Source organism: Microtus oregoni, unplaced genomic scaffold (genome assembly GCF_018167655.1).
Source record: "Microtus oregoni isolate MIOR12 unplaced genomic scaffold, Mior012 000012F_ref0000307, whole genome shotgun sequence".
In the NCBI taxonomy this organism is placed as follows: domain Eukaryota; kingdom Metazoa; phylum Chordata; class Mammalia; order Rodentia; family Cricetidae; genus Microtus; species Microtus oregoni.
Window position 1 is genome coordinate 3398828 of NW_024543071.1, and position 20722 is coordinate 3419549.

Consider the following 20722-nt stretch of genomic DNA (forward strand, 5'->3'; position numbering starts at 1 on the left):
TTGGCCTTCACTCACCCCTTCTTTCTCGGTACCTTACTTCCCAACATATCCCCAATTCCAGGTTATATTTATTTCCCTTCTATTCATGTGCTCTGTTTTATATACACGCAAGGACCATTTCTTTGATCATTGTATAGCCAAATATTAAAAATAAAATCTCAAAAATCTTCATAAGCATTTAATTCCAGTTTCTCTATCACTACAATGACCTTTTCAATATTAATGTAACAGAGAGCTTAAGTCAAAATGACTCTGTATGGTACTTTACACGATATTCAGTGTTTCCAAAAGGAAAAGGGACAATTTAGAGTTCATCAATTATATCACATTAAATTAGCCTCCATCATTGACTTGGCTCAACAGCCTTCATCTATTTTAATTTACAGAAAAAAGGACAGCCAAGAACAGGAGAGCAGCAATGACACAGCTGAAAAAAGCTGTCTTCTCAGTCAACACACACACATATACACATACACACATATACACATACACACACATATACACATACACACACATATACACATACACACACATATACACGTAAACATACATACACACATACACACACATATACACATACACACACATATACACATACATACACAACACACACAAACATACTACACACACATATGTACACACACCCATACACACATACCACACACACATATATACATACACACATATACACATACACACACATATACACATACACACATATACATACACATACATACAGAACACACACAAACATACTACACACACATATGTACACACACCCATACACACATACCACACACACATATACACATACACACATATACACGTAAACATACATACACACACATACACAACACACGCAAACTCACACACACATACACACATACTACACACACATATGTACACACACCCATACACACATACCACACACACATACACACATATACACGTAAACATACATACACACACATACACAACACACACAAACTCACACACACATACACACATACTACACACACATATGTACACACACCCATACACACATACCACACACACATATACACATACACACACATATGTACACACACCCATACACACACACACACACAACTCTTGGCTTCTGCCTTCCTAAGATGGCATTAAGATATAGACTTCTAACTCAAAGAAAGTTTCAAAATACTGTATATCTCATGGTTACACTAAAGAAATTTGTTCAAAATGATTTTTCCATGACTTAAACAAATATGTGATTATTCACATTGTTAAGAATAACCTGCAACTATGACATGGTATTTATTAAAGTAGAGTGATCAGTTTTCTACATTTCCTTCTTTAAATGTTTGTTTATTAACACTGGGTCCCCATCATCACTAGCTGGCTAAAATATTTCTAGTCTCCTGAACAGGAGGCAAGACAACAGCAACAAGTCAGGTTATGCCGGTTGTCAGGGACCTCTTAGCTCTGATGTTGATACTAAAGGTAAGGGTAACAGGAGATGACGGACACATTCTCTGGAAAACCCCAGAGCCAAAAACCAAACCATATTTTGTGTAAGGGTAGTATCACACAGCACACAGCTGAAAACAAGAGTGTCCCAGAAAGGGTATGCTTAATCCTAACAGTACGATGAGGTGATAAGCTTACCTAAATCATGTCCTGATTTAATATCACTGGAGCATTCTCTTACACAGGCCTGAAGCCATTTCAGAGCTGTCCCTCATATGCCAGTGTTGGGTGGAAAGTTCTCCCTGTTCCCACGACATCCTTCTGAGGGGCCACTTCTTATGGTCACTTACAGCAAAACATTTACTTCATAAGGCTTTCTGGGCCAGAACTTTCAGTAACTGACCAAAATGCAAATCATATTAAATTGATTAACATTCCTAACAATATAATTCCTTTGATTTTCCACAATAGATTATTTCTCAGAAATATATTTTTCTTTTAGATACAATCCTAAAATATCTAAATAATTTCTTTTGTTCTAAACTCAAGGAAAAATGGCTATCTGATGGAGGAAGGTCATTGGTTAAAAAAATAAAGAAACTGCTTGGCCCTCATAGGTTAAAACATAGGTGGGAGGAGTAAACAGAACAGACTGCTGGGAGGAAGAGGAAGTGAGCTCAGACTCGACAGCTCTCCTCTCGGGAGCAGACACCTCAGAAGAGACGCCATGCCCCGCTCCCGGGCAGACACACGCGATGAAGCTCCGACCCAGAATGGACGTAGGCTAGAATCTTCTCGGTAAGACCGGTGCTCACAGATTATTAGAGATGGGTTGATCGGGATATCAGAATTAGCCAGTAAGGGCTAGAGCTAAAGGGCCAAGCAGTGTTTAAATGAATACAATTTGTGTGTTGTTATTTCAGGGCATAAGCTAGCCAGGCGGCCGGGGTGCTGGGGACGCAGCCCCGCCGCTCCTACTACTACAGCTATCTTTATCCCTGAAGCTTGTGTCCAGACATTCAACATCATTTTTTGTTTCTTTTAGAAGCCTTATGTTTCTTGTCTGATAAACTCAGTACTCACATTTTTGATGAATACCTTCTAGGAATCCTAGCTTGTCTCTGCTCACTAAATTCCAAACCTGAATGTGTGTGTGTATGTGCGCACGTATGCCTGTGTGCATGTGTGTAAGAGAGACATGTTACCGGTGTGTGTGTCTCTTCCCTGAGCAAGACTTAGATTATTTTTGCCATCTACCAGGAGTTTAAGTGGGGCCAGTGACAAGTTCTGCACAACTACGATAGATCACACTCAGGCTTCCTGCAATTTTATCCTTTATCCCTTGGCTATAAGGAAGCACAGAATGGAGCAAGTGACTTGGAGAATCTATGGGTGCTGAGTTCTGGATTAAAGAATCCTGTGAGCCCACACGGCTGTAGCTGTTTCTCCTACCGAGGCTGTGTCCTGGGTAAGTCCTGGACAGCGGCATCACTTTACCTGGGTAGCTCCTCCTATGAACCTGTTTCCAGTTCCCTTTCTGAACACAATTCCTAACTGAGCACGCAAGGAGAAGTAATCGCTATGCACAGGGTGAACCTAAAAACACTCGCCTGAACTGTAAGTCTTAAATATAAGGCTGTAAAGCATGGTCATTTTGAAGAAAAAGAAAAATCACCAACACGTTCTGTCATTGCTTCTTCAACAACTGCAGCGGTGGAACATGGGTAGGAACACGTGATGAATTACTCTAATACTTCATGACCTTTCCTGCTACCTCAGTGATAAGACATAACCGCTCCTTATCTTCCTTTATTATTGTTAACATTTTTATCTATAATAGAAAAATAGACATTAGGGATCTAAGGTACAGCACATGAACACGGCTGTCAGCTGCATGAATGTGTACCACAGGCCACTGCACATTAAAATGTGTAACACATTTGTTCTTTGTGGATTTTAAAATGACATTCAGTTGTGTTTCAAATACTGATATCTTGTACTGAACAGGACAATTTAATAGTCGCTTGATTGTACCTGCTTATGTTACAGCTTACCTTCTCTACAAAGGAATGGTGGATTATTGTTTATGAATGCTCTTTTTAAGAATATTGCTATATTATAAAAATATTATATTATAAAATAAAGCCATTTGATTACAACTTTGGATTGCAGGAATCTCTTACATGTCTGACTCTGGCAATGGTGTTATGACTACCGACCCAATAGATTAGCAAAGATCTACCCATAAGACTCACACAGCAAAGGAAGAATTGGGAGAGGCCAGGTCCGTTTTCTATTCTAAGAGCAGGACTGGCATTATTGTTCTTTCTTTAAAAACAAAAGAAAAGAAAAAAAAACTACCTGATTTTGTCTTAAAGAAGTCTCTTAAAAATATTTATTTTTTTTAAATTCTGTGTTTGTGTGCTTGTGTGTGTGTGTGCACACGCGTGTGTCATGTTGAAATGTGTATGTGAGTGCAGCCGCCCCCAGAGACCCAGTCATCAAATCCCCTGGATCTGGAGTTACAGGCGGTGGGACGTGACATCAGGTCTGGAGTTACAGGCGGTGGGAGGTGACGTCAGGTCTGGAGTTACAGGCGGCGGGAGGTGATGTCAGGTCTGGTTTTAGTTTTGTTTTGTTTCCTTTTTTCAAGACAAAGTTTCTCTGTGGCTTTGGAGCCTGTCCTGGAACTGCTCTGTAGACCAGGCTGGCCTTGAACTCCCAGAGATCCGCCTGCCTCTGCCTCCCGAGTGCTGGGATTAAAGGTGTGTGCCACCACCACCCAGGGGGATGGTTGAATTGGAAAGTGGAATGTATTCAATAACCTGAGAGTGTTTCTACCAGCTTGCTCCCAAAATAAAACAAAATGAATCTACTCATAGAAAATATATTTATATCGAGGGACATTTTTAAAGAAGCCGGCCTCTTTTATATAGTACTTTTGTGTGCCGCTCAACTTTGTGTGCTCAAAATTAAATAACGCTTAAGTTAGCCCAAGTGCACCCTAAATATCATTTGTTTAATAATAAGAACTTAAGGGAATGTCAGGAATGATGTTCAATGCATACAAAATGGATATAATAGCATCAGGTTAGTAGGAAAAGCACTTTGTATAGAAAATCAAAAGTCATGGCTCTGCACAGCTACCGCAACGTGAAAACCATTCCCATGTAATGCCAGCTCCTGAATTTTACTTTAACCAAGGTATCCACAGCGCATATACCTGCTAAAAACGTCTTCATTCATTTGACAATACCAGGGCAATCAAAGGATACTCCCTAATTAACTGTGTCCATTCAATTTTTATATAGTAAGTGTTGTGTTTTCTCAACTTCGATATCTGCACACCTGTAAGAATTTTAGTAGTAAAAACAAGACAACTAGTTATGAGACAAACCTGGTTTTGTGCCCTGAGTGAAGCCACAGCATTGGCTCCATCCAGTGACCAGGTTCATGCTATCTGCTGCTTAGCCATGGCACCACTGAGCAGAGACAAAGCAGCTGTCCCTGCCCATCTATGAATACATCTTATATGTAAACAAAGGAGCTAACTCAATTTCCCAACTTAATCCAAGTTAGTAGATGAAAGAATACGCAACATCATGCTATTGGTGACAGGTATTTATAATTAAAAACTGCCTTGTTCAGCCAGGAGCTGGTACACACCTTTAATCCCAGCACTTGGGAGGCAGAGGCAGGCGGATCTCTGTCAGTTCGAGGCAAGTCTGGTATAGTGAGTTTTAAGATAGCCAGGGCTGGACAATGAAACCTTGTCTTTAAAACACACACACACACACACACACACACACAACATTAATGGTAGTGTGTTCTCTAATAATAGAATATTATCTATAGGCCGGGCGGTGGTGGTACACGCCTTTAATCCCAGCACTCGGGAGGCAGAGGCAGGCGGATCTCTGTGAGTTCGAGACCAGCCTGGTCTACAAGAGCTAGTTCCAGGACAGGCTCCAAAACCACAGAGAAACCCTGTCTCGAAAAACCAAAAAAAAAAAAAAAAAAAAAAAAAAAAAAGAATATTATCTATATATAAGATACAGTCAGTAGAAGACAGTCATTCAACTATCCAGTATTAATAAAGATATTTACTTAATTGATGTTATTAATAGAGTTCAAAGAAATTTAATTCTTTGAACTATGCAGCTAAATATTACCACTGGGATAAAAATTATGAGGGAGAAGAACCTAAATTAATTCATTATATACCATTTAAATATTGTCTGTTTATTTAACGCATGGATTGGTCTCCTTGTCTTTGAGAAAATGAGCCTGAGTCTTGTGTGGTCTTACTTGGTCACACAGCAAGCAGTGTAGGAAAATGATCTGTGAGTGTGGTTGGGGAATGGGCCACGGGCATGTTCACAGGGAGAGGGGACTGCGGAGAGAGGTAAGAGCAACAGTGGTTTTCTCCACCACCATAGGATTCCTTTAACAAACTGACATGAATGAGAAATCTCTCTCTCTCTCTCTCTCTCTCTCTCTCTCTCTCTCTCTCTCTCTCTGTGTGTGTGTGTGTGTGTGTGTGTGTGTGTGTGTGTGTGTGTGCACTGACTGCAGGGGGACAGGAAAGGAAGTGAGAAACAGGAAGTGGCATCCCTGAATGATGGGAAGCCAGGACTGCGACTGACGCCGGGTTATAATGAGGCTACAATATGGACAGTTATCTGGCAGTGTGACTGTGGCCTATACAGATTGCCACTTGACGTACTTGTTAGGTTTTTTTCCATTCAATTGCCCTTTAAAAAAATGAGCCCTGATCCTGGAGCTATGGGAAAAACAGGAGGACAAACATGACAGGTTGACCACCGTGCTCTCGCATTCTTTAATCTGTTTTACAACTGTACCTGGGATTGACATGGCTTAAACTAATGGTGCAGAAGTTAACAAAGGTCTGAAAATCAATGTTTTACATTAAAAAGGTAACACAGACATTAGACAAACAGGTTGGGTAAAGCTTAGCCTCTGCTTGTTTACATGAAATAGTGATCATTCAGGGCTATTAGAATATTATAACAACCTGGATTTAAGGCCCATCTCACTTTTACCTATAATAGGATATTAAAGAAGAAATATATGTAAAACATTTTAAAATAAGCAATTACCTCTCAGCCATTAAAATAGCCACAAAACTATTACCATATATCATAAAGGAAAGGCTGGCAAAATGCCCTTATTGGAATAAAACTTTCCCTTTTTATTGCATTATAGATAAAAACTTCAACTAATTTGAGGAAGATTTTCCATGGATACTGCTCATCGGTAATAAACACATCAAATTTCAATGGGTTCCTAAGTGCGTTTTAAGGAGCATATACACATGAAAGCAATAAAGCCTGCATCTAAAAACAGACATTGCATTTAAAAGGTGACGGGAAACAAGAACTCTGCCTTGCTCATAGGTTATGTCTGTGTCCAGTGACAATGACGTGCATGGAGCAATAAGCTAAAAATCCTGCCCTAAAATATCAACCTTTTATCACCCCCCTTGTTACCTGGACAACTGTTCCCCGCATACTATTTCTGGTATGTTTTGTTAAGTGGAAAACCCAGATTCTGAGTAAATAAGCTTTTAACAGCAGGGTCTATAAATTCTTCATGGAGTTATTTTTGGGGTGCTCAGACCATGTCATATCAGTTGTCAGGTTAAACATCCCAGGGCTCACTGGCTTACCAGTGTAGTGGAGTGCCCTGCACCTGTGACATCCGGGACGGAATGCACTGAAGGCTGATGGCTTTGGACAGAATCATCACACACTGTGAGCACTATGGCAATTTATTTTGCAAGGCCCTGTACTGTCTTTCATGCTGACAAATATCTTCAACTCTTGCCTCTCAAGTCTGGTAATGGAAGAACAGTTGTGTTTACAGTGAGATTTTTGAAGCCACGATAACTCACTGAGGGCTATCAGCTTCCCGTGGTGGTAGCTGCGGAGTGCTCTTCCTCAACTGTCCCAGAGCAGCGAATTTCATCCATAGCATTTTAATCTGCTCTAGAAGACTCTCAGAACATAACCGAGTCCAAATCGTGTCCATCAAGGAGCTGAGAATTTAATATTTGTCCTTAGCAATGATTAGTTCAGAATACAAAAGTCAACCAAGCAAAACAAGGCAACTACAATTACCTCAAACTACAGAGCTCCTGGCCGGCAGAGTAAACAACAAACAAAAAGAAAAAGCCATGTTCAGACCAGGAGAGCACATTTGCTAACGGCAGACCAGACCCGAGAGGTAATCTTGTGTTCAAAGAAACCCAGAATTCTACAGCAGGAAAACAAAACAAACAAACATACAACAAGCAAAACACCAGATAATCTTATAAAAAGTGGGAAAGGAATTATCTATGGTTTACAAAAGGAAGACTTACACCAAAAAGGTGCATGACAAGTGTTTCTCACTTCTAATCAGCTACTAAAATAACCCTTAGTGTGCACACAATAAGATCATACGCGAGGACGGCTATCTTCAAACACTGGAAGGTCCTGCCAAGGGCACGGAGTAGTGGTGCAAACTGTGCCTTACTGAAAACAGGAGCGGTTACTAATTTTCCTTGGTTACCTTTTGGTCCAACATTCCATTCTTGTCATATTTAGTTATGGAAAGCAGCAACGAAAGGGGGTAGCCACATTACTCCTTAACTTTCACTTTATTAGAGAGAGTCAGAGAGAGAGAGAATGAATGAATGAAGCACGTGATGGATGTTATCCACCTTTCTTCGCAAAGGAGGGACTCTTGCCAGCATGCATGTATTTAGAAGGAATTACACCAAGGACAGTAAGGCAGCCAGCAAAGAACACGTGTTCCCCGGCAGCACATACACAGGAAATCTACAGTCCCTGCAGAAAGAGGAAAACGATGAGTATATTTTTATATGAAACTAATTCTGGAGACTTATCCTACTGCATAAGGCCTACAGTAAAACTTTTGCATCACATATATACAGCTTTGCCTGATGTTGAATGTTCTTTGAAAGCAAACAGGACAGAAGTAAACAAGGTCTCCTGCAGGTGATGGGTCAGGCTATGCGGAGGTATCGCCAGGGCTTTCACGGGGTCACAACAATCTGATAACAAGTCCAACCTCATGCTACAAAAGGAATGTTTCTACTTTTCTTAAATTTTTAAAAATTTTCTATGTATGGGTGTTTTGATTACATCTAAGTCTGGGTATCATATATGTGCCTGGACCCAGCAAGGCCAGAAGAAGGTATCAGATCCCCTCAAACTGGAATCACAGATGCTTACATGGATGCCGGGAATAGAACCTGGACTGTCTGCAAGAGCAGAAAGTTCTCTTAACCACAAACCGTTGCTCCAATACCCCCAAAGAAATAACTTTAAAAACACTACATTTAATATTATTTTATAAAAGGTCTCAAATTCACAATTTGATTAGCAAGAATAAAATAATTCAAATAAGGTTTCATGAAATCTTGTTTTGCCCAATCTCTGCAAATGTGTTGGGCAGGCCAGGGATTGATGAAGCTCTGGTGCCTGGAACTCAATTCATATTACACTGGCTAAGAATGCACTGTCTCCCTGCTTGAGCTTCTGTGGTGCTGGGGTTACAGATGTGCACCACCCTGCCAGGGTCACTGTTTGCATTTGGATTGCAGAATGAAAATATAGTCGCAGACCCATACAGACATTGCCAATTATAATAAAAGAAATAGTTTGATAATATGCTGTAGTGTGTGATTTGAGCTAAAAATAAAACTGGTTAAGTTCTATGACATGCTGGAAACCAAACATACAGTGACTCACTTAACTGTGGAATGAATATATCCACATTGAAGATTTTCTAACACAGAAACTAAGATCCAGTGAGGCTACACGACTATCGTCTGGGAGAGGTTTAATTACATTCTAGAAGAAGGTCCAGCAATGTTATTTTTGTTTTAAATATAATAGCCCAAAATGGTTTTTTTTTAAATCTAAGATAAATTAAAATTAGATAATCAGCACCAAAAGTGGAATGTTTTAAAGTACTGGTCAGAATATTATACACAATGTAACTCTTACTGTAACAATTACAAAGGTGTTGCCTGCTGGGCCCTGTCTCAAGTGACAATGTATCCTGTAACTGCAGGTTCGATGTCAGGTTACAATGTATCCTGTAACTCTGGGTTCTATGTCAGGCTACAATGTATCCTGTAACTCTGGGTTCTGTCTCAGGTTACAATGTATCCTGTAACTGCTGGGTTCTGTCTCAGGTTACAATGTATCCTGTAACTGCTGGGTTCTGTCTCAGGTTACAATGTATCCTGTAACTACTGGGTTCTATGTCAGGTTACAATGTATCCTGTAACTGCTGGGTTCTGTCTCAGGTTACAGTGTATCCTGTAACTGCTGTGTTCTATGTCAGGTTACAATGTATCCTGTAACTGCTGGGTTCTGTCTCAGGTTACAATGTATCCTGTAACTGCTGGGTTCTATGTCAGGTTACAATGTATCCTGTAACTGCTGGGTTCTATGTCAGGTTACAATGTATCCTGTAACTCTGGGTTCTATGTAAGGTTACAATGTATCCTGTAACTGCTGGGTTCTATGTCAGGTTACAATGTATCCTGTAACTGCTGGGTTCTATGTCAGGTTACAATGTATCCTGTAACTGCTGGGTTCTGTCTCAGGTTACAATGTATCCTGTAACTGCTGGGTTCTGTCTCAGGTTACAATGTATCCTGCAAAGCATTGACTGCAGAAGTGCTAAAACATGATTTACCAAGTACTAAAATATAAATCATAATATGATATTTAAATTGGAAGAAACCTGGATTAGTATCTCAAAATCTAATAGACTAAGATGAGACACAGTGTTCAATAAAAATGATGTAGGGAAAAGCTACAGATACAACATATATCCTTTTTACACAGTGACTTCATGATCATAAGGAACATAGCAAATGTTTTTAAAGAACTTTGTTTAGTAAAGTATAATGTAGGAAGTTTGCCTTTATCATTTATAAGTGTCCAAGATCCATTTGAACTTCACCTCTCTGGAGTTTTGGATGTAAATTTGGGTCTAATTTCCAGGGCTATAATGTTTTTATTATATGACACATTTTATTGCTAAGATATTTTATCAATGAAATGAAAACCACATATCAAAGGCTGTTTGATATCTGTTGACTGTTCACCATATACAGACCATTTCCAGCAGTTTACAAACCCTGTTTCCCTAAGCACAGAAGATCTTTCTCACCTACAGAACAGATTCGGAATTAGACCCAGGATTACAAAGTGACCTGACTAAGTTCCCACGGTGCTGCTGGGGAGCTACGTTGGGAGCCCAGTCCCTGGATTATCCACCTGGCCAATCAAAGGGAACAGAAAGGAAACCCAGGAGCCAAAGGGCTCCTTATAGCTAGAGTAAGACTAGTCAGACAGAATCTCACACTCTGAAACATACCCCCATTACCACAATGAGAGAGGCTGCATGTCTTCCCTGCTCCATTGTGAAGGTGGCCTTTGCTGAGGTTCAGTGTGGCAGAGGGAGACCAGGGTAAGAGTAACTAGGCATGTGGCTGCTTAGGCTGAGGGACTTTGAAGTCAGGTGAACCTCTGGCCATCAGAATGCCAGCTTCAAAATGAGGTAAATCTTATTACTCCATAGGATCAGTTCACAAAATAAATAAACGGTTACGTGGAAAGTGCACCGTGGTACCTCATTAAAATGATCATTTCATCCAAAATTTATTTTGCACTAATTTTTAATCTAGTAACCTACATGATCTAAGACTATAATGAACAAATAACTGAAGATCAAAGGAACCATTAATGGACATATCAATTAATGCTCAAAATCATATTTGAGGGTGATAAAATGGATTATTATAATTCATCATTTAATGGTTTAGGCATTACATTACAGGTTCTATTAGGTATTTAGAATTTCTATAACTTTATACACTTCCTTTTCTTTTTTATTTGGCGATAGAGCCTTGCTTTGTAGTCTAGTCAGCCTAAACTGTGAATAGCAATACCATCTATTACTTTGGGCCAAAATATGTACATTTGCCTTGATGAGGAATGGGAGTTTAGATGAAAATCTACTAGCTTACATCGCAGAAAGACTACATAGTAGAGAGGGCACTGGCTGATTTGTGTTAGACATGTCATAACATACAGAGTATAAAAACTAATCTTTGACATATGAAGTCATTGTGATTGAAAGGCTAACCTGGAGCATTTTAAAGCCTGCTGTGGTCATTCAGAAGCTGGCCAGGAGCAGGGTGCTGGCGGAACATACACTAAACCACACAGTACTAACTTCCGTTACAGCGGATACTGGAACCAGGAGAGAAACAATCCATAACCCACAGCACAAAGCCACTGTATGAAATGTTATACGGGAGACAGACCCTGTACAGACCAGGCTCCGTTAGTTCAGGTTCCAGATGGAGGAACTGGAAAGCTGACATAGCATGCTCACTAAATTTGAAAACGTATTAGAAAAGACTTCAGAAAACAGCTTTCAATGAGACACGAAATAGAACAGGTAAACATCAAAAAGCCGAAGACTTGTAATATTGGAAACCTTGCTACAGACCCTAAACAATTGAGAAATAAAGAGGAAAAGGTCACAGCAAAATCTGACCCATTTCAAAGACTGCCCTGTAGATGTAATGTTTACACATGTTAAAAACACTCCGTTTGGGGGGAGGACCTAGGACTTACCACAGGGCAGGGAAATCTGACTGCTCTTTGGGCTGGAGAGGGAGGGGGAGAGGAGTGGGAGGAGGGGGAGAACGGTGGGAGGAGGGGGAGGGAAATGGGAGGCTGGGAGGAGGAGGAAATTTGTTTTTTTTTCTTTTCTCAATAAAAAAAAGTTAAAAAAAAAAACACTCCGTTTAAGATGGAGCCTTAGGGCAAATATCAAGTTAAGGATCTGGCACCTTAAAAAGTTTATTAACAAAATAAAATAGTTAAGGGCAAAAGTCAGACAGAAAGTGTTCCTGTCCACAGAAATCAAATTGTCTCAATGAAGCTCCCATTGTGTCTGGAGTGAGATCTGAGAATTATGTCCCTGAGAAAACTGTGCTCACTGTCACCGAACAGATAAGAAACCGTGGGTTTCTGAGGGACAAAGCCCGCCCAATGCTCAGGCTGACAACCTCCTTTACGTAGAATGTAAGAAAAGCAAACTGCATAGCACCCAAGGAAGGGATGTTCCAGCCAGCTGTTTTGGATGCAGCCATGAAGGACAAGAAAAAGGAGCTACCTTCTCCAGGGTATGTGCGGTGATCCGAGAGACAGCACAAGAGAAGCCACCTCAGACGTCAGGACCCCTCACTCTCACAACCACACACATCTGCTAAGCGTTGCATTTGTGAGGGGGTCTGTACTCTGCTCATCCTGTCCTCTTGCCATCTGTCTACCAGGGATGCAGGAGCACAGACTGTTCAGTCAGGAAGCTTCAGGCTGGAGGCCAAGAACAACTGTACTGTAGAGGCAACACCATGTCCTCCAACACCTACACCCAAGCTAGATGGATGCAGAGACTGGACGAGGCTTTGTGGTCAGCCCTGTGTGCAGTGTCCATGACAGATGGCTACGGTACAGTTAGGCTCATCCCTGGTGTTTGGTGTAAGATGCAGCATCCTTTGGGGAGGAGAGGAAAAGGATACAAGTGTAAACTCTTATCTACCATGCTGATGATATCAAACATCAACAGCATCACTATCCCTGTGTAAACAAACACCTGTTTACAGAGATAATTATAAGCTATGTCTTTATTAAAATTAGCCAGACTAAATTTTTTTTCTAATGAGAAGAGAAGTAATCTAGGAAAATGCAATAATGACCTATTTTTCTTCAGAGTTTAATTCACTTTTAGTTAGCCATATCATCTTTTCTCTATACTAACAAAAGTGAGATAGTTTATTTCATAATTAATTTTATAGATCTATGGTTTATTTTTTAATCTATTGAGATTGATATTTATTGTTCATATGTGCACTTACTGAAATTCAAATCACAGAAATAATCCTTGATTTGTGTGACTGAACAGAGGTGTAAACATATATCATTGTATGATATAATATACTAGTTGGTATGTCAGAAGAAACTAATATAAAATATTACTTGGAAAAAATCAATAAACCTACTTCTCTACTCTTTTGAAAATTAACTTTTATAAGTGAGCTGGAGATGGTGCCTATGTATTGGTGTCTAGACTGCTGACTGTTTCACAGAGAGCTGAGAAAGTTAGTTGGAAGTCTTCCCCAGACCGAACATAAGTTTTCACAATCTAACAGTTTGGCCACAGCCCAAATAAGCCCAAATAAGCTGCTTAGAGACGGCTTGCTCTCCGTATCCAGGGATCTCTGTACATCTCCTAGCCCCATGTCACAGATAAGCCCCAGGCTATGACCACCTCGGGCCATTGATACTCTAGGCACAGTCCTCTGAGAGTGCTCTTGTCAACCTCCTCCTCTGACTGGTAGCTCCCATGGGGTTAGCTTTCGGACCATGCTATGCTATGAAGATCTCCATGTAAACCTTTCAAACTATTACCCCAATAAGCTTATATGTGCTCCTGCCACCTTGTGGTCACAATGCTTCTGGTGACACTTTATCGTCTTTATTTCATTCATTCACACACAGGCTAGCTGTGTGTCTGCCACTGAGCTATATTGCTACGCCCATTGCCTTTACTTTAACTTTTCCCCTCCCCCCGACCCAACTTGTAGGAATTTTATTTTCCTTCCATCTTTTTTTCCCTTTGCTCAGGTGTCTCCAGAGCAGCTCACGACCGCTCAGCTGTGGCTCCAACCCCACTGCACATGGGAGCTGGGGACTATCCTCAGCAGCGCACTCCAGGGAACTGCCGGTTGCGTAAATAGGACACCTGCACACCCTCAGACCAATCAGGCACCTCTGGAGGAACAGCAGTGACCTCAGGAGCTGACATGGTCCATTTCCTGAAATTCCCCAGGGTCACAGCCTACTCTGCAGCAGCCTGCTCCTCCTTCGTCTCCTCAGGAGGCCTGCCCTGGAGCAGAGTTGATAATGACACTCCACTGGAGAAAACTGACTTTCCTTTGACAGTGGGTTATCAGTTGTACACAGCTTCTCGGTGAGGGGCAGGAACCCATGTTCACTTCCCCTCTCAGTTCTGGAACTCCATCTGGCTTGGACCTAGGCAGGGCTGTGCAGCTACCACAGTCCATGAGCTCATCTGGGCCTCAGTCCTGCTGTTGAGACAGACAGGCCATCACTGTGAGACCTACAATAGCGTGTACTCACTATGTAGCTTAGGCTGACCTCAGACTCATTCCTGATATGCCTCTGAAGTGCTGGGATCGCTGGCATGTGACATCTTACCTGGCCCACACATACATCTTACTCAACTTATATCAACCAAAGGCCTTGTATATAACATACCATGCTGGGTTCTAAGAAAACGAAGATGGAGTAAGTAGGAGCATTCATAAAAGAGGTCTATATAGTAGGTCATATTTATTTGTGGTTTTGTTTTCTGAGGTATTCGTTATGTATGATCTCAATTACCAACAGTTAAACATGGTCTAAAGATATTAACTGGAAAGACGAACAGCTCATCAGTTTTAAATGTCGCACAACCCTGCATAGTACTGTGGAATCCTGTGCCTTTCTATTGTACCTCCATACATGAGGGAATCTTTGTGGTCGGCAGTGTCTCCACAAGGTAAACTTGATCGGCCTGCCAGGCACTGAGCATCCATTACAGTTAACAGATGGGAATCAAAGTGTTGCAGAATTTCTGTCCAAACAGTCTTTATTTTACTCAATAAAAGGACTCAAAATAAAAGGACACAGAAAATAATACTGGCAATATTGTTATGCTATTTTTATGCTTCTGTGTTATTACTTACTGTTTTCCTGTATTTAATTTAAGAGTTAATTCTACCATCGTAATACACGTAAAACAGAAAACTATACGCTATTGTATGTGGAGGGTAGACACCACCCACATCTCACGTACATAGCACTGACAACACCAGAAAAGAATAGTGTGTTACCATCGTGTGGGGATTGACCGACTCAGTCTCTACCTCTTTTAACTGAGGCAAAGGTCATGAGCAGGGTAGAGAAATAGAAGCCTTGAAGTCAATCCAATATTGATTGATTTGCAATCCAAAACTGGAATCCAGAAATCAATTCAATATTGAAACCACTAGATGGATGAGTGCCTCCATCCAGGAGCGTCAATAGTTTAAAAAGTTGTTTTATTAAACTCATGTGCACTGAAACAGGAGCAAAGATGGTGTGGATGTAGACACAAACACAAATCACGTATGTGCCTGTCTACCGCTCAGTTTGCATCATACGCAGCTGCTCTGCTGTTCTTTACCCATCAGCAAAGTCAAGTTTCTTAAGAGCTAGGACAATGTGTGGCGTTGGTGCCAGGAGAAATGATGACCACCTGCTGCCATTCAAACAAGTGGTCCCAGATAGCCTGGGCTATCTTTATTCTTACAGTGTCAATGGTTCGCATGAATGGTTTTACAGTCAATTTTTACTTCCCAAGCTTCTAAAAAACGGTTACAATAATAACCAGCTTGTTCCTTGCCTCTTTCCCTTCCAGCTTCCAACTCTCCCACCTTTAGCCACTATCTTTTTTATCTACGTCTCCACCGTCAGAAGTGTTAGCAGTTCTCCAAGCCACAGAGGAACTTTTCTGATCGGGCACACCTACAGGTAGAGCAGTGTGCCCAGTTGGCAACACCTGTGGGTACAGCATCACGCAGGGCAAGAGACAGATTTGTCTCTTGTGGCTAATTATATCTGGTAGAGTTTGGGTTCTCATGATCAACTCACCAGCCAAAGATGGTCCAATCTATTCCACATTTTGCACTACTCTACCCTCTGGAGCATACCATTTTTTTCATTTATCCTACAGGCAACATAACTTATTCTTACTAGTTGGCAGTGTTTATGCCTTAATCTTATGTCTCTCTCTCTCTAACTTCTTAGGTCACTGACACAGCTGTTAGAGATGAGGGAATTGTGGGTTCCTATGACATTGCTTCATTCCCTGTGCCTTGAATGTTCCCATTAACTCCTGATACCGTCTATTTAATAACATTTCTTTAAAACTTATGGGTAAAACCGTTCTTTCTAGAACAGTTATGCAAATATGTATCATTACATTTTTTGACCTACTGCGACTTATTCAGGCCATAGCCTGGGTACAGAGTACACAGAGAGCAGGTGGCACAATCATTCCTAGGGCTGTGCTCACCATCATCCAGTGAACTGTCCTTGCCAAGTGAGCCAGGGTCTCCAGGGTCTTGCCACAAGGACAGCCATTCACGCTCTTACCAAGCCTTGTTCCCAAAGAGGTCACAAGGTTCCTACCACCAGGTGAAAGTAAATAATTCCGTTGGGTTTTGAATAACAGGTCCTATTATCCAATCAATATTTACAAATACAGATGCTTGGAGTAACATCTTTAACAGGTCAAACTACGTTCTGTCTTTAACAGAATGTGTAGTGTGTATGGAACTCCTCCCCTCCTCCCAGCTACGTAACTGAAATCTGCAGACACCGATGGCTACAGAATCCTATGAGGCAACCTGAGACCATTCTTGCGAGGAATTACCAAGATGACGTTACTTCTGAGGATCCCTGTGAGAAAAGATCTAGGTTAGGTTAAGTGTGGGCAGTGCCATGCTCTGGGCTGGGGTCTAGGACTGAATAACTCATCACTCTACCTGTCCACCACAGGAAAACATGGCCACCGTCCTCATTCCTGCCAGGAAGCCTGCCAGGACAGGCTGTAAGCCCTGGAACTATAAGCCAAAGCCCCTTCTGTCTTAACTTGCTTTTCTTCACGGTGTTTCATCACAGCCAGAGGACGAACGACAATGCAGGACTCTTCCCTAGTGTTCTGGGCATCACGACACCCGTCCTTTAGTATATTTCACTGTGCTTGGCTTCACATCACCTTGGGAAACTATAATTAGATGGACCATTAGCTTTTCATTACTGGAAGTTGTGGAAGAGACTTTTGCAGTTTTTCCCGGAAAGACTGATTTGCCAAGTTTTGCCTCGGGTTACTGAGGAAGAGCTCTGAAGGCTTCAGATCCCCCAGGCTCTATATGGCTGCTGCCCTGGAGGCACACTGCTCGAGTCTTGTGATTCTTGCACACTGCTTACTAACTTCATATCTTGGGAAATTCTTTATCCTTAAAACTTATGCATACATTCTTCATGGGTGAGACCAAGATGATTGCTGTGAGACTAGAATCTCTGAAAACCAGGCGGAAAACACTGGCACATAATAGGTAATTATTAACGCTAACTGAGATAACACAGCTAATGCCAGCCAGTCAGATACGCAGCCAGAGGGAAATAAGAGCAGAAATCCTATGGCCTTTTTTGTTTTTCCATTGCTAGGTACTGAAGTAGTAAGGATAACAACAAACAACCGTGGGCAGGGCATGGGGCACATGTCCAGAGTGTCAGTTGCTGGGGAGCTGGTACAAGAAGATCACAGAGCCCAAGAGTCTTAGGCAACATAGTGAGACCAAGAAAATAACACCTTCCATGATAACTCTATGGGTAAATGCATGCACTTGCCGCACAAGCTTGAAGACCTGAGTTTGATTCCCAGAACCTACAGAAAGGTAGAGAGATCCACAAAGCTGTCCCTCGTCCCTTGGATAGAAGGAGAGAAGTCACTGCCCCAAGTCACCTCTGACCTCTACAGGTATATCAAACTGACCACACAAAAATACAGACAATAAGACCTTTAAAGCCCATAAAAGTTAGAAGCTTTTGAGTCTAGTATTATGTTTATTTAGTTTATACTAAATGCTAGTACATTTTTATTGTCTAGATTTATTGGATTTCAAAATCAGAGTGAATAATTTACCTAGTTAAATTCATCTTTCTCCTTGTTCTATAATAATCTATGCACCTAGAGGTTAAACTTGTTGATTTAAAACTATTATTAATATTAAATCAATAAATAATCGATCACCATTATAAAGGCAACTTAGACTCATAAATGTTAAATTTCATGGTTTTACTGTGTAATTAAAGTGTGGTCATACTTCTGATCTGCTTTCACTCCATATTTGGATAGCAGCTTTGATATAGGCTTCACTTCCCAACAGCAATGACAAATGACAAAAGAAGGAAGACATTGTCAGATCCTCATTTTGTATCCAATTGTGTCCTGTACTGTTAAAATCTGTGATGCGTTCCTGAAGAGACCACACATATTCAGTTCAACGTGCCATGCTTAACTGTATTCATTTCAACAGGTTACTGAGGGCTCCGTGTGTGGTAGACGACATTCTAGACGGTGTAGACAGAGAAAGGATAAGCAGACCTGAAACATAAGGAACTTAGTGTCCAGGGGAAGAGTGGAGAAAAGTGGACACAAACTGCCACCAGCGTTTCACGAGAAAGACTGGCATGTGGTGGCACTGCCAGGAAACAATTCATGAGTAGAAGGCATTCAAACTAAATGACATTGTGAGAGGGGGGAGTTGAAGCTTGATGAACAAAATAATTTATTTTTAGTATAGTCACTAGTATATGCAAATATCACAGCAGTCTAGAAACATGGAAGACTTCTTAGAAAAGCTGCTAATGTGGACTATTTCAGGTTATATCTAAAATCTCTCTGCTTCCCCACATCTAATCTTCTCTGCTACTGGAGAGACTCAGCACGGCTCACACACCTAGAGCCACTCTTCAGGATTCAGAGCTCCGCCCCGACGAACTTCAAGCAGCCTAAGAAATGTGGGGAGACGGGCAGAGTAACTGCTGCCTCTCACCATCTCTGCGCAGTCCACAACCACGGTCAGCAAAGACTGCTCTGCTCTGTCCTTAAATCAGAGCTTTGTTCATAAGTACGGCGTGGGAGCACTTAAGATTAAAGCAAGCTCAATATATCGACTGGAGTGTTTGTGTTTGTGCGTTCATGTGCATGTGTTTCTGTGTGTTTATTTCGGGTGTAAGCTAGCTGGGTGGCAGGGACAAACAAGAGGCCCTCTCCCTTGCAACATGTGCATTTTCCAGGAATTTTTCAAGCCTAGAATTGCTAGCACTGTATTTTAAAGCTAATAGAAATTATTTAAAGAAATCTGTTTATTGTTTATTACTGTATTCCTAAGAACTAGTTTAAACCCTCGTATGTTAAAGGCTTCAAAATACACATGTTAGAATGAATGATTGAATCAATGAACTCATTCTAAGAAACACATGCTTATAGCATGTTCAAAAAGGTTGAGAATTTTAATTTTTGCAATAGTTATTATTGATAGGCTTTCTATGCTTGATTTTATTAATTTAAATTAAAAAACACTTCAAATACCATTCTGTGATATATGTACATAAGGAAAAACTAAAAATTAATTCCTATGTCTGGTGGGGGAAGTCCTTCTGTCTATGTGTTGCTTTTATTGGTTAATGAATAAATCTGTTTCAGCCAGTGGCTTAGCAGAATAGGGCAAGGTGGTAGTTCTGAGCAGACAGAGGAGAAGAGAATAGGCGGAGTCAAGAAGTCATGTAGTCACCTGAGGGGACAGATGCACTGGAACCCTGCCGGTAAGCCACATGGCGATACACAGAATAATAGAAACGGGCTAATTTAAGATATAAGAGATAGCCAGAAATATGCTTAAGCCATTGGCCAAACAGTATTGCAATTGATACAGATTTCTATGTGATTATTTAGGTTCTGGGCAGCCAGGAACGAACAAGTGGCTGCCACACAACACGTATCCCTTTAAAAGAAATGAAAATAAACTGCATTGAAAGCAGGATGGAATGCAGGGAGATGCGGGAACAGTTTAGGTCAGATCACAAGAAAGGAGAGACAAACAATCTAAAGATCCAGGAACACACAAACCCTCTACATTAATGCTGAACAGTTTACCCTGCAAGCTATGACACTCGAGCAAAAACAACACGGCTATCCCGAGGCCCTGCAAGGGTTGAGCCCTGAGCTGCAGGGAGAGGAAAGGAGGTGTGAGTTGTGCTAGTCCCTAGCCTGGCCCTGCATCTGTTTTTTGTAGGGGCCTCAGCTCCCGATACCTGTGAGTATTTAATCCAATTATGTTTATACACGATGGGCAGGAAATTAGAAACCGCAGCATTTTAAGTTTTTATCAATAAATTGAATCTAACTTGGACTCACTATTAACAGGATGGTTAGCAACATGTAGCTGTTGGCTCATCTATCTTCTCTCTGAACGACTCAAGCCCCTTTATTGCAGCAGTATTCCTTTCAATTCCACTTGTCTAGACTTACTTGATGACTA

General features: G+C 41.1%; 1 protein-coding gene across 3 annotated transcripts in view; it reads right to left on the reverse strand.

Moving 5' to 3' along the window:
- Atrnl1 (attractin like 1) overlaps nt 1-20722 on the reverse strand; it is a 561295-nt gene that overhangs the window by 233644 nt on the left and 306929 nt on the right. The window contains exon 27 of one of the 3 annotated variants that reach the window (XM_041661192.1): nt 8204-8297. The exons of the other annotated variants lie outside the window; for them this stretch is intronic. Coding sequence (XP_041517126.1) covers nt 8289-8297 — 9 coding nt within the window. The 3' untranslated portion in view covers nt 8204-8288. Of the gene's footprint in view, nt 1-8203; nt 8298-20722 lie in introns of those variants that run through there. 3 annotated transcript variants of the gene reach the window in all.